Here is a 14,663-nt window from a genome sequence, read left to right as displayed (position 1 = left end):
CTGTGCTCTAGAGCCCAGGAGCCGCGACTCCTGAAGCCCTTGTGCCCTGGAGCCCGTGCTCTGCAACAGGAGAAGCCGCTGCAGTGAGCAGTCCATACGCTGTAACTACAGAGTAGCCCCACTCGCTGCAACTAGAGAAAAGTCTGCACAGCAAAAAAGACCCAGTACAGTCAAATATAAATAAATTAAAAAAATAAAAAGCAGTCAGAGACAAAAGAATTGCTCCTTTTACATGAAGTTCTAGAACAGGCAAAACTAATAGAAGGTGCACAAATCCATAATAGTGTTTTCCCTGGAGGGTGGGGTGGGGGTTCGAACAGAAAGAGGCAGGAGGAAAGCAGACTGCGTGGGTATACGCTTATGTTAAAACCCAACAATCTGTGTACTGAAGATCTGTGAATTTTGCTGCACTTAAATGCAATACCAACAAAAAATTAAGATGAAATAAATTAATGCCCTTTGAGTTCTTTCTGTGTGAGTCTTATCAGCAGGAGATCTATTTTCACATTGCAGTCTTCAGCTGGTCTACAAGGCTCCACATGATCTGACCCCTACCTGCTTTCTCTAACCTTATCTGTCAGCACTCTTCCTGTCACTGTTTCAGTCCTTCTCCAGCAGCGACCTTTCAGTTTCCCGATGGTATACATTCCTATCCTGCCCCAGGGCCTTTGCACATGTTGCTACCACTCCCTGGAATGTTTCTTGCTCTTTCTTTTCACCTGGTTAACTCCCATTCTCCTTTGGTTCTTATTCCCTGTTTTGCAGGGAAACCGTACCAAATCCTACTTAACTGCGTGTCCACAGAACCTTCTGTAGGGCTGCTGTGTACACTCGTGCAGGTTATTCATCTAAAGAACGGTTCCCAGCTGAGGTAACGGTGGCTGAAATCTGCTTTAGTCCACTTACAATGCCTTGCACAAAGATCAAGGCTGTGTCACCAGGCTGAAGGGCTGCCTTTTTCTAATTCATCGAAGGCACAGTCTGCTTGTCAAGCTGGGTTGTTTCTGCCTATGGAGGTGCCTCTTGAAAAATAGCACAAAGACACTATACGGATTAACAGCAGTCCCGGTTTTGCACTTTCTCTTCATAGTACTTCACAGTTGTAGTTTTACCATTATCTGCGTGAATCTTTGGTTACTGTTTATTTCCCCCACGACACAGTAAGCTCTACGTCACTAGGAAACTGTCTAGTTTTATTATCAAGTATTTCTAGCACCTAGAACAGTGCCTGGCACACAGCGGTGGTGGTGGTGGTTTAGTCGTTCAGTCGTGTCCGACTCTGGCGATCACATGGACTGTAGCCTGCCAGGCTCCTGTGACCATGGGATTCTCCAGGCAAGCATACTGGAGTGGGTTGCCATTTCCTTCTCCAGGGGATCTTCCCGACCCAGGAATCGAACCTGGGTCTCCTGCGTAGCAGATTCTTTATGGGCTGAGCTATGAGGGAGCACTCAGCAAATATTTCTGAAATGCATGAGACATTTCTCACTGCAGGAAGACCAGGTTGCTGCTGCTGCTGCTAAGTTGCTTCAGTCGTGTCCGACTCTGTGTGACCCCAGAGACGGCAGCCCACCAGGCTCCCCCGTCCCTGGGATTCTCCAGGCAAGAACACTGGAGTGGGTTGCCATTTCCTTCTCCAATGCATGAAAGTGAAAAGTGAAAGTGAAGTCACTCAGTTGTGTCTGACTCTTTAGCGACCCCATAGACTGCAGCCTACCAGGCTCCTCCGTCCATGAGATTTTCCAGGCAAGAGTACTGGAGTGGGGTGCCATTGCCTTCTCCGGGAAAACTAGGTAGATCCTCTTATTTTCCCTCTTTCCCTCCCCCACTCTCCCCCACAATTACCACACTGCTTTGCACATAAATGACATTCAGTAAATTCCTTCTGATTGACTTTAAAATGTTCAAAGAAGCCATATGATGTTCTTTTCAGAGAAAAGTGGATCTGCAAGCATCTGATTTCACACTGCCTGAGCGATGATGAACAGCTGCTATTTATGAAGCAGAAGAGACAAAAAATGTTGAATGAATGAGAAATAGACTTCAATTGAAATGGTAAGGATTTAATTTAGCTTTTGAAATTCATTTCCTGATATGAAGCTTACAAAATACTAAAAGGCAACACAAAGGAGACTGTGAAAAAATTTCATTCTTTATAAATAGATTATCTTTGAACGTTTCCCAAAATAGATCAAGTACTTATTTGAAGGTTAACGGGTATTTCTGACCTGAGTTCTCAACAGTCTGATATGAGACAGATTTTTTTTTTTAAATAAAGTTTTTCATAGGGGATAATTTTACAGGAAAGTTGGAAAGTTTTTCTCATTAACATCTTACATTACCATGGTACACTTACCAAAATTAAGAAATTGGAACATGTAATTGTTAAAAAAAACTTCAAACTTTATTTGAATTTCCTGCTTCTCCAGTTATCTCCTCTTTCTGACCCAAGTGAGACAGCCTTCTGATATTCTTCAGTGGTGTGTAAAAGACTGTGTGTTCTAGACATCAAGCTCTGTAAGTAGAAATACACATGTCTAGAGTTGCCTCGGGTCCTTCATCTTGAGGCAGAAGTATTTTCCGATCAACCAGACTTGATTAGGATCCTTAGCTCTATCACTTGGAAGAGCTGTGTGCTTGTGGGCAACTTGTTTAATTACACTGAACCATGCTTTCCACAGGGTTTCTCTGGTGGTTCAGAGGGAAAGAATCTGCCTGCAATTTAGGAGACCCAGGTTTGATCCCTAAGTTGGGAAGATCCCCTGGAGAATAATCTCCATTATTCTTGCCTGGAGAATTTAATGGACAGAGTAAACTGGCGAGCTACAGTCCAGGGGGTTGCAAAGAATCAGACATGAATGAGCAACTAACACACACGTGTTCTACACATCTGTTTTGTTTTTGGCCACCGCATGGCTTCCTGGATCTTTTTCCCCGACCAGGGACTGAATCCAGGGCCCTCAGCAGATTGGAGTCCTAACCACCAGATCACCAGGGAATTACCTCCACATTTGTAAAATGTAGGTAGTAAGACCTCTCCAACTGTGATGGTTTTTGAAATCTTTCACAGTAAGAGAATTCAGTATTGAAAAACTTGATTTTTAATAGGTAGTCTTTCGTATTTATTAAACTAGTGTCATAAGAATAGCACTCTAAATAGCATACCTGTGATATTTTACACGTTGAATTAAAAGAGGGTTCAGAGAAGCCTGACTAAAGACTCTTTAACTAAACATTAGTCAGGCTCTTCTGAGCCCTGTCCTCAACTTGACCTTATCCTAGGACTTGCCTAATTCAGTTTTCACAAGAATTCTGCTAAGTTGGTTTGGAAAGAATTTTCCAGGTTTGATATCTTATAACCCTGGCATAAAGCTCAACATTCAGAAAACTAAGATCATGGCATCTGGTCCCATCACTTCATGGCAAATAGATGGGGAAACAGTGGAAACAGTGTCAGACTTTATTTTTGGGGGCTCCAAAATCACTGCAGATGGTGACTGCAGCCATGAAATTAAAAGACGCTTACTCCTTGGAAGGAAAGTTATGACCAACTTAGATAGCATATTCAAAAGCAGAGACATTACTTTGCCAGCAAAGGTCTGTCTAGTCAAGGCTATGGTTTTTCCAGTGGTCACGAATGGATGTGAGAGTTGTACTGTGAAGAAAGCTGAGTGCCGAAGAATAGATGCTTTTGAACTGTGGTGTTGGAGAAGATTCTTGAGAGTCCCTTGGACTGCAAGGAGATCCAACCAGTCCATCCTAAAGGAGATCAGTCCTCGGTGTTCTTTGGAAGGATTGATGTTGAAGCTGAAACTCCAATACTTTGGCCATCTCATGCGAAGAGTCGACTCATTGGAAAAGACTCTGATGCTGGGAGGGATTGGGGGCAGGAGGAGAAGGGGACGACAGAGGATGAGATGGCTGGATGGCATCACTGACTCAATGGACGTGGGTTTGGGTGAACTCCGGGAGTTGGTGATGGACAGGGAGGCCTGATGTGCTGCAGTCCATGGGGTCACAAAGAGTCAGACACGACTGAGCCACTGAACTGAACTGAACTGAACTGAACCCTGGCGAGTTGGATTAGGAAGAATCCCCCTACTCTTGATGTCTCCTTTAGCAAATTTCCACCCACCAACTTCCCTGAAGGAGAGACAAACTTTCCCTCTAACCTTCTAGGTTTGATAGCGATGCCTAAGAAACAAACTAAAAGCAAGCAAGTTACCAAAATAAAAGGTATATAAATCTATTAATTTTTAATAACACATGCACAGGGGCATCATTGGGGGGAAATTGAATATCTAAAAAAGCAGTGATCTTTGACAGTTCATACCAATCTCAGTAGGGGAAGGGGAAGGAGATGTATGCCACTTGAGCAACAGTAATGTTTTAGAAAGATGAATGGGCTCAGAATAGAGGGGAGGTAATGACAATGTGTTGAAAAATTTCTCTCGGTGTGGTGTTGAGTCCTGTCTTCTAGTCTCTTCTTTGGTGATTAGAGTCAATCTTCCCCGATTGCCGAAACTACTGGGGAGGGAATTTATGACAGTTCAGTTCCTTTTGGAGGACTATCTTTAGGCAGAAAAGTGGAGCTCAAAGAAGTCTGTTTTTCAAAGTGTCTTCACCTCAGAATTATTACTTCTCTGGTGGTCCAGTGGCTAAGACTTCAAGCTCCCAATGCTGGAGACTGGGGTTCAAATCCCTGTTTGGAGAATTAGATACCATATGCCCCAACTAGTTCACAGGCACCAGGAAAACTGAAGGTCCTGCATGTTGAGACCAAGACCCAGCTCAGCCAAATAAATATATATATATATGTTAAAAAATTAATATACCAAAGCAACATATTGCAAGTGACATGCCTAACTCCTTCATGCCCCACTGTTCTCCTTGGTTATAAATCCCCACCTACCCTTGCTGTATTCAGAGCTGAGTCCTATCTCTCTCTCTCTACTGTGACAGTCTTGACATTTATCATGATAAGTACTGAATAAAGTTCCTGTTTTAACAAGCATAATTTTTTAACATTAGCAACAATGAGTATTAACTTATTTCTATTATCTCTGATTCATTGTACAAAACTTTAAAACTATCCCTCCAAGTTTTAACAAACAAAACTCTTTAAAAATATTTTTGTTTTGTTATGGGTCTTACGAATGCTGAAAGACATCTTCCTTCCATATGTGTCCTTTATCCAAATGAAAGGGACGGAGTAAAGGGACAAAGTAGGTGATTAAATAGCTAGTCCCACTAGGGGATTGTAAGTAGGAAAAAATACGGGAGATTCCACAAATTAATGATTACTCAGGAGAGTTCATTTACTTAACCACGCAGGCTTGCTTAGCAACAAAACCATGTACTAGAAGCACAGGACACGACCCAAAACAATGAAACAATGGTGGCATGAGACCGAAATCCTGCCCAGTGAGCTCAATAGGTTAGTGATCCTTAGGACATACTCTGCACACATAAAAAACAATAACTCTGGACTTAGCTTGACCATGTAAGTACATGAAAACTTCCCTGTCCGACCTGGAGGAGGAACTGATGATGGAAGCATGAGGTCTACTCAAGAAAGACAAAGAAGGTCTTCGCCTCTTCCCCTCTCTTCCTCTGACTATAAAAATGTAACCCACTAAGTACTCAGGGCACAGCACCCCCTCGCCCACCTGCTTGTAAACATCACAAGCACCCTATTCTAACAAATTGTTTACCTGTCACTTTCAGTTCAGTTCAGTTCAGTTCAGTCGCTCAGTCGTGTCCGACTCTTTGCAACCCCATGAATTGCAGCACTCAGGCCTCCCTGTCCATCACCAACTCCCGGAGTTCATCCAAACCCATGTCCATCGAGTCAGTAATGCCATCCAGCCATTTCATCCTCTGTCGTCCCCTTTTCCTCCTGCCCCCAATCCCTCCCAGGGCTGATCTCCTTTAGAATGGACTGGTTGGATCTCCTTGCAGTCCAAGGGACTCTCAAGAGTCTTCTCCAACACCACAGTTCAAAAGCATCAATTCTTCAGCACTCAGCTTTCTTCACAGTCCAATTCTCACATCCATACATGACTACTAGAAAAACCATAGCCTTGACTAGATGGACCTTTGTTGGCAAAGTAACGTCTCTGCTTTTGAATATGCTATCTAGGTTGGTCATAACTTTCCTTCCAAGGAGTAAGCGTCTTTTAATTTCATGGCTGCAAATTCTTCCTTTGCTTAGACATAAACGACTGTGGTACTGAGCTCTTTGGAGCCCCCTGAAAGGACACCATCGAGTTTCACAGTCATTTAGCACCTTTAAAATTTTATCAGTAGAAGTTGATGCCCACTTCCCAGCTGCCACTGATCCCAGATACAAAGAGTAATTTGGATTAGAATTGCTTTAGTTGATTACCCTTTTAGTTGTAGGACTATATTTCACAAACATCCTTCTCAACAGGTAAGTGGGGATGTTTGTCTCTGCCCATGAACATGTCAAAGACACATCTTACTTTCTCACTGGAGACTCCATACTAGTCTCATCTCTCTCTAGCCAACTAACTGATTAGCAGTGCCTGGCACTTTAGGAGTTCAACAAATAAGGGCAATTACTATACGAAATCCAAACTTTTTTTTCAGCTTCCTTATTTTTTCTTGAATCTTCATTGCAAAAACATCTAAATTCTGCCCTGCCTCTGCCTTACTTTTCTTATTCTCAGGAGTTCTCTCCTTGTCTCCAAAAGAAGTGACTTGCAATCTGCAATATGTTAAGGCATCTAGTTCAAGGACACTAGAATTTTATGGATGGGGCATTCTTCTACTGTTGTATCCAAAGGGTGATGTAATGAGCTCTAGAACATACAAAAAAGTAGATACTACCCAGTAGTGCTCAAGAAATGTTAGGTCCCTTCTTTAATCGTCATTTTTACAGGTGAGGACAATGACGGCCAGAAAGTTAAGTAGTCACAGCTAAGTTCCCAAAGAGGCAGGTAAGAGAGGGCTGGTCTTTTGTTTATCATAGTTCCCCTTTTCTGGGCTACTCCTTTGGTTATGTGGCTTAACGACCCATCTAACAAATCCACAAGGCTCACCAATGCGCTTAGCACCTGTCAAGAGCCCAGACGTAACAAAAACATTTTTGTAAAACATCACAGTTTTTGTTGACTTCCCCTAAAATTTTATTGTCAAAATCATGCCAAAAAAATATTGTCCGTCATTTAAGTCGCACAGTCTCATACATATTTGGAGGTGAACATTGCTTTTCAGGCCTTGGCATTGTTCAGGGCCATTAACATTCTTTAAGACATAAAGGAAGCACTTTGGGATGTAATTCAAGGGAATCTAGAATTATGCTTTTAGGGTATTCCTACTTAAGCCCTACCCAATATTGGGACTAATTGGACGAGGATAATCATCCCTTGCGATCAATATTCACTAGAATAAATATTCATCAAGAAATCAGGACGCACTCAGGGGACTACAATCGGGTGGCGCCTTGAGACCCATCCTTTGCCACGGAAACCCGGTGGAAGACTACCTGGTTGGAAAACAAGATTTCCAAGAGGAGGGGCCTGGAGGAGGCGGGCCCGGACAACCAAGCGCGAGCACACGCCCCGGCGCATGCGCACCTGTTAGCGGGCACCTTCCATTAGCTAGGCAGGGGAGGCAGGCGCGAGGCTCGCTAGTTTTTGAATTTCTGTTCTCAACTGCAAGTGAGGTGGCGACTAGTTCCGCGCATAACGTGACACCGTTACTCCTCGAGTTCAAGATGAAGAACACTCGGCACAGACGCCCGAACCGTGAGGCGACTTCTCGTCTGGTTCCCCCCGTCCCCCGGGACCCGAGTCGGCCCGTCCATTCCACAGACTTTCGAGTCCTCGCAGCGGGGTCGGGGGATCGAAGGATTGGGCCAATTGCGGCTGAACCGTCTCTCGAAGGAGGAAGGGGGTGAGGGTGCACCCCCTCTTCAGAGTTCCGCCTCTCCCTTTACAGGGCGGTCGCGGGGAAGGGGGACGTTGGAAATAACTGCCCTCAGAAGCCGACGGATCCCACACCCGCTCCGTGCAAACTGCCGGGAGGGCGGCGGGAAGAGGGCAAGACGGGAGCGGGGACAGGGAAGGACCCGGGAAGCCGCGCGGGAGGGCGCGCGCGCGCGCGCCCCTTTTTCAGCAGTGTGGCGGGGTCGCACGCACGCCCGCCTCGGCGGCTGGGCGCGGTTTGCGACAGTGGGGGGAGCGGCGGCGGTGGCGGCGGCGGCAGCTTTGCGGCAAGCTCCGGCCGGGCTTGCTTGACGGCGGTGTGGCGGAGGCCCCGCCCCCGGCGGCAGGAACCTGGAGGGAGGCGGAGGAATATGTCCGAGAGGGAAGTGTCGACAGTGCCGGCGGGAACAGACATGCCTGCGGCCAAGAAGCAGAAGCTGAGCAGCGACGAGAATAGCAACCCGGACCTCTCTGGAGACGAGAATGTGAGCGCAGCCCCCTAGGGCAGTCCGGACGGGACTTGGCCGTCAAAGTTTTCAGTTCTTTTTAAACTGGGCGCGGGGGCGGGCGGACGGCTGTGGTAAGGTGGGGTGGGGGGAGGGAGAGGTGTCACCGCTCTGCTGAGGAAAACGCGGGCGTGGAGGAGAAAATCGAACTCGTCTCTGAGGGGATTTTTTTGATCTGGGGCGCCTAGAGCGAAAGGAAACTTCGCGAAGGAGAGTGTGGCTGGGGCCAGAGCGTGGTGGTGGAGGGTCGGAGGGGGTCTTCCCTGAGAGCGTTTTGCGTGGAGGGGGAGAGTTTGGGCCTTTGGGGGCAAAGTGCGGATCTGAGATTCCAGTAGTTTAAAAGGCAAGTTAGAGGTTGTTTTTTTTTTTTTTTTTTTCCTAAGACAGTTGGAAGGAGGGGCCAGCGTGTGTTACGGACTTTTAAAAAAGGGATTTAGGGATCGTGTCCTTAGACCCTTCCAGGCAGTCCACGATGGGAAGAGCAGATCTCGGACGTCTGGGACTTCGGTGACTCTTAAAGGGGCTTTTGTGTTTGCTCCTGTCTAGTTGGTGAAGGGTGCGCCTGACAGTCGGTCTCACTTCTGGAGGAGGAGAACTGCGCGAGTCGTCTCCAGAGTTGGAGGGGGAGCGACTCCTGAGGAAAGGATGAGAAGGGACAGTTAGTCTTTCGTCGGTTTTCACTAGGATAACGGGGACAACCTAGAAGACACTAGGCAACTGTGGTAAAGGTAGATGGCTTTAGGTGTAGGCTCGTGGTCTCGCATGTGTAAAGGTGCTCTGAAATCAGATTTTTAAACTTTTTTAAAATAGTCATAACTCTAGTCCGTCCCAACAGTTGACCCCACTTGTGTTTAGGTGAAACGCCAGTGATAACCGAATTGACGTTAATTTTCAGTTTCATGTTTTAAGTTTATATCCAATAAGTTCAGGAAAAAATGTCTCGAGGATTCATTCAAAGGTGATACTCTAAAATGTGAACCCTCCGAGGGAATGTCTTCTGAAGTGTTATAGAAGGGTGGTGTAAGTTCTTTTTCTCAGTTTGCCTAGTTTTAAGAGTAAATGGTGTATCTTACACACCGACTGAAGCACATGTATGGCATGGTATCAAGACAAAATTTTCACTGAACAGATAGGAAGGAATTCTTTTTGCAGATAGAGGAAAGATATTTGGGGGGTTGTCAGTTTGTGGGATTTGGACTTGAAATATCTGAAAGGCTTAGTAGGTGTTGATTGTTACTTTAAATCTTTTTATTTTCCTGTTTGTGCTTTCCAGTTGTATATATTGGGATCTAACATTTTTGACCCTCTTCACTCAGGCCGTTGGAATCTGTTTTATTTCCACCTTCTCTTAAATTTCTCTTGGCAGATTAGATTAGTGACTAGGAGCACAAACTGGATCCAGGTGTTAGGTTAAAATCCGCCACTCTACTGCTTTACCGGTTGCTTGATCTAGGTACTTTACCTAGTTTCCTTGGATTCTTATCTTAAAAATGGGGATAATAACAGTATTTACCTCATGGGATGTTTGTGAGGATTAAATGAGATAATATAGGTAAAGTGCTGAACCGAATGCCCCGTTCATAAATACCATGCAAGTGTTATTTAAATATTATTCCTTATTTTGTAATCATATTATCTAGACTTGTGTTTCTGGCCCTTCCAGATATTTATCAGGCAGAAATGTAATGAAGATGTCAATACCCAATTTAGACTGAGGAAAATTTCAGGGAACTAAATAAATTGAAAAGTTATTTTCTTTTTACAGACCCTTAAGAGGAATGTATTCTTTGATGCATACTGAAGCTATTCAGAGCTACATGGTTGGACTAAGCCTTTGTTTTGGTTCCTTCCTTTAGATGGCGACTTTTAACCTTTTCTCTGCCTTGGACACTTTTCCTGTGAAACTTCAGAGTAATATTTTCAAATGTATAAAATACAATATATAAGATTACAAACAAAATCAGTGATAAAATTATAAGGAAGTTATAAAATTGTTTAAAACAAATTTCAGGTTTGTTTTAATAAAGTACGTCTTTATTACATTAAGTAACTAGACCTCACAATGACTGATAGTACTGATGGGTATAGACAGCTTTTGAGATCTGCAACAACTATAATGGAATATAAAAATTCATGATTTCCATTGCTGAGAAGGTTACAGCTACAGTAACATTAGCACATATACTGCCTGTATTATAATAGAAGGAAGTAATAGATTTCAGTTAAAAATGTAAAAATTAAGATGCAATCTTAAATTTACTTATGAATTTATTCAACTGCATAAGTTCACAGGCCCTCTGAATTCCGTCCAGGGACCCAGATCTAGGACATAGGTTAAGAGAAGCGATAAAGGGAGTAGAGAACTTTGTATAAAAATGAATTCAGAAAAAGCTAATAAGGGCAGTGGTTTAACTCTTGAAGGAGCCAAATAATGACAGGAAGGCCAAAGGCAAGTGGAGGAAAGAATGTGGTATTTGTAAATTGGAGTTATGGTAATCTGAGCAGTTGATACTGTTAAAGTGAATCAAAGAACTGATAGGATGTTAAACTTTTAAAAAATTTAGATATAATTGACCAATAACATTATGTTGTTAGTTTTAGGTGCACAACATAATGATTCAGTATTTGCATTGCAGAATGATCAGCACAGTAAGTGTAGTTAATGTCGGACCTATTTTAAGTTCATTGTATGTGTATCTGCCATTTTATTAACTTTTTCATATAAGTGCAGCATAATTGGCTTCTGAAAGAATACTGATTGTTGCCTGGTAATAAGATCAGAAGGCTGAATCTGAAGACTTGACTTGCTTAAGGAACCCGTGGCAAGATCAAGGGACAAATTACTATCCCCGTTTGCTTGTGGAGCAGATGAAGGTGGTAGTGCCATGTCTGTTATACAGTACCATTCTATACTTTGAGGAGGAGGAGTCAAGGTGGATATCAGCTTGTGCACATACTAGATGCTCAGGAAAGGTTTGAATTTGCAAATAAAATGAAAGCATTGTGAGTGTATTGCATTTCCATTTGATTCTGTCTTGATTTGACTATTTGAGGAGACGGGTAAATTAAATGGGTAAAAGGTGTGTGTGTGTAATGTTCTCCGGTTATTTACTATGTTTTGTGTGGCTTCTTGATTAGCAGTTGACTCTTTAGCCAGAGTGGAAAGAAGCTGGTGAATAAGTGTCTAACCATTGTATTGTTTTCATTTCTCTAGTGTTAAAAGATAATTTTCAGAAACATTTTACTCACGTAAGGGAACTGGTCAAGTTTAAGTCACACAGTACAAACTATACAGATGAAAGGAATGTAGAGATGAAATTGCAAATGGAGACAAAAACTTTTCTTCAGAATGAAAGGGAAGACATTTTGAACCTCTGCCTTTGGCTGTCCACAGTGTAAGAGATGTAAGATTGTTCAAAGGCATTGAAGCAGACTAGAATCTGATAACATGGAAGAAAAGTGCAGTAGACATGAAGTTTTCCAATGAAACACAAAATTGTTTTCTACACTAAATTTTAACTTTGTAAATTCAACTGAAAGGTAGAAAGAAATAGAGATTAAAAAGCAGTGATTTCGACCTAGGAACTGAACTCTATAAATATAGTTTTGTATTTTCTGTATCTAAAAGCTGATTGTGTTTACATTAAGTTACAATCTAGATATTTTTTGATATTCTAGTGGATTTTTAACTTTCTGTTATATCATAAAACTAACTTTAGAAAGCAATACTTTAAAAAATAGCTCCTAGGGCAATGGTTTCTAGTCTGTATTCTCATTGATGTTAGTGGGCACTCCATGAAAAAAGCTTCCTCTGGAATGAATTTAGTAACTACTGCCCTAAGGTGATACAGGTTTAAATAAATCTCTTTATTCCAGAGAACACTTTGGAATGTGTAATTGGAAGAGGTAGTGAAATCCTCTTCTGAGAGTAGAGGACCATTAATATATCTTGTGGACTGGAGACAGGTTATAAATTAGGTGAAATTTTAAGGTTTATAGTCACTTCTGCATTTGGAAAGATTTTACTTTATAGTGAGCTTCTAGAGTTCTGAATCATGAGTATTTTAGAGCCATGAGTCAGATTTCACTGGTAAATAGCACATAATATGTAGAACCTAAAAAGGTTTCTAAATGGTTTAAGTGTTAAAAATAAGCAGAGTTTGAATGATAATCAGGATTTTCATCTAAAATAGGAAGTACTAACACACTGGCCTCAAACAGCCACCCACTACCATGCTCCAAACTGAGCAGCAAGCAGTCAAATAAACTATGAGGACATGTAGGTCAGTCAGATTTAGGAGTCACAGCTCTGGTTTTCAATCCCAGCAACCCTAACCAGCAAGACACCACCTTAGGCTCTCTAAGCAACACTTTATTATCTGACAGTACCTTGTATGAAGAGCAGTAAAGATGAAGTGAGGCAATGTAATGTCATGGCTGGCACAAACCAGTGCTTTATTATTTAAAGGCAGTATTATTCTTACCATTAGCAACATCAGGATTAGTTTTTTGTTTAAATTTTTGCTGAAATAGCAAATATCCACAAATCTAATGCATTTGCGGGAATACATGTTTTCATTTCTTGCAGGGTTTATTACTTGTTTTACTTTGGTCAGCAGCTGTCCAGTTTGAAGTCATTTCCTAAGTACAGTGTACAGTATTGCTGTTTCATATAGTTTTTTCTGATTTGCTGCTTATAGGATGATGCTGTCAGTATAGAAAGCGGTACCAACACAGAACGCCCTGATACACCTACAAATACGCCAAATGCACCTGGAAGGAAGAGTTGGGGGAAGGGAAAATGGAAATCAAAGAAATGCAAATATTCTTTCAAATGTGTAAATAGTCTCAAGGTATGTGGAGAAAGACACAATCTATGGGCTGAATGCAGGGTTTCAGGATTGCAGGTTTCTCAATGGCAAACATTTTATGCTCAAGGTTCTCTGTCAAGTTAAAAATATTTTAAAGTTATAATAGTTGGAAGTCTTTAAAAATTTAAGTCTTATTTGTAATTGTTTTCAAGAAAAAAGGTATAAATTAAAATTTGTTTTGCATAGTTAATATTTGGGAGAAATAATAGGTTGGAGTTATTTAGATTGCTGTTTTCTCAATAGTCTTTTTATTTTTAAAAAATATTTACTGATATTTAAGTGTCTTATATATTCATTTTCTGTTTTTTTAATTTGGGGATATTTTTCCTATACTGAGCAAAAATATACATTATAGTGTCTTGTGCATATGTTAGATTCTTTTTAAAATATCTAAATATCCTTTTAAAGTCTTTGAAAAGCATAAGAAGCTATGGCCATATGGAAATTATTTTCCTATCTAGGTAGCAAAATTCATTGCTGTGTGTGTCAAATTATACTCTTAAAAGGAGAGAAATTAATTTCAGTGTTTTTGTATGTGTGTTTTTTCTTCTAAAGCAAAGTGTCCCTTTGTAGTTTCATGTTAATATTTAGGTATATTAACCTATTTTTACATAGTATATTTGGAAAATGGTTTGAACTGTATTATTTTTATTAAATATTTCCAAAGCCTAAAACTGTGGCTTTTTAAAGGATAAGAAATGAAAGTTGTCAGACTTTAAAGTGCCTTAAAGTGAATATGAAAGTTACTGTTAAACATCAGGAAATTGCCAGTAAAATCCTAAGGCTAAAAAATAACTTTATGAACAAAACTGAATACTTTTAGCAGAGGGAACTCTGCTCAGTACTCTGTGATAACCTAGATGGCAAAAGAGTTTGAAAAAGAATGGATGTGGGGGGGGGGGTGTGTGTGTGTGTGTGTGGCTGAATCACGTTGCTGTGCACCTGAGACTGACACCACATTGTTAATCAGCTCTGCTCCAATTAAAAAACAAAAAACGGAATGCTTGTTTTTTATATACTTCCTTATAGTTACAGCCTACTGCCTCCCTGGCCCCCACTTTCAAGTGTTCTTGTTCATTATAAAACTTCTTAGGTGGTTTTTCTTTTAGGATCCAAATTCAAGTAATTTAAAATTGTTTCTATAGAACTAATGGAGAGCAGTGATTTGAATGGAATCAATTTTCTTCACTTCACAAGGGAAGAATTCAACCAGAAAACGTTTAATGAGTACTGGAGAAACTGTATTAACTCTCAGGTTATTTGTTATTTCAGAAAAATAAATTGGGTCCTAAGAGATTAAATGCATTTGTCACAATTATCCATTATATTTTGAT

General features: G+C 41.5%; 1 protein-coding gene across 3 annotated transcripts in view; it reads left to right on the top strand.

Annotated features, from left to right (window-relative positions):
* Positions 1–7,926: 7,926 nt before the first annotated feature.
* Positions 7,927–14,663, top strand: part of EED (embryonic ectoderm development) — a 30,887-nt gene continuing 24,150 nt past the window's right edge. For 2 of the 3 annotated variants that reach the window (XM_019955016.2, XM_019955017.2), the window contains exons 1-2: positions 7,927–8,437; positions 13,159–13,311. In XM_019955016.2, the coding sequence (XP_019810575.1) occupies positions 8,324–8,437; positions 13,159–13,311 (267 nt within the window). In that variant the 5' untranslated portion in view covers positions 7,927–8,323. The remainder of the gene's footprint in view (positions 8,438–13,158; positions 13,312–14,663) is intronic. The other variant, XM_070782964.1, reaches the window with a different exon arrangement.

This window comes from Bos indicus, chromosome 29 (assembly GCF_029378745.1).
Source record: "Bos indicus isolate NIAB-ARS_2022 breed Sahiwal x Tharparkar chromosome 29, NIAB-ARS_B.indTharparkar_mat_pri_1.0, whole genome shotgun sequence".
In the NCBI taxonomy this organism is placed as follows: Eukaryota; Metazoa; Chordata; class Mammalia; order Artiodactyla; family Bovidae; genus Bos; species Bos indicus.
The sequence above is the reverse complement of the archived record's forward strand: the minus strand, read 5'-3'. Positions and strand labels throughout refer to the sequence as shown.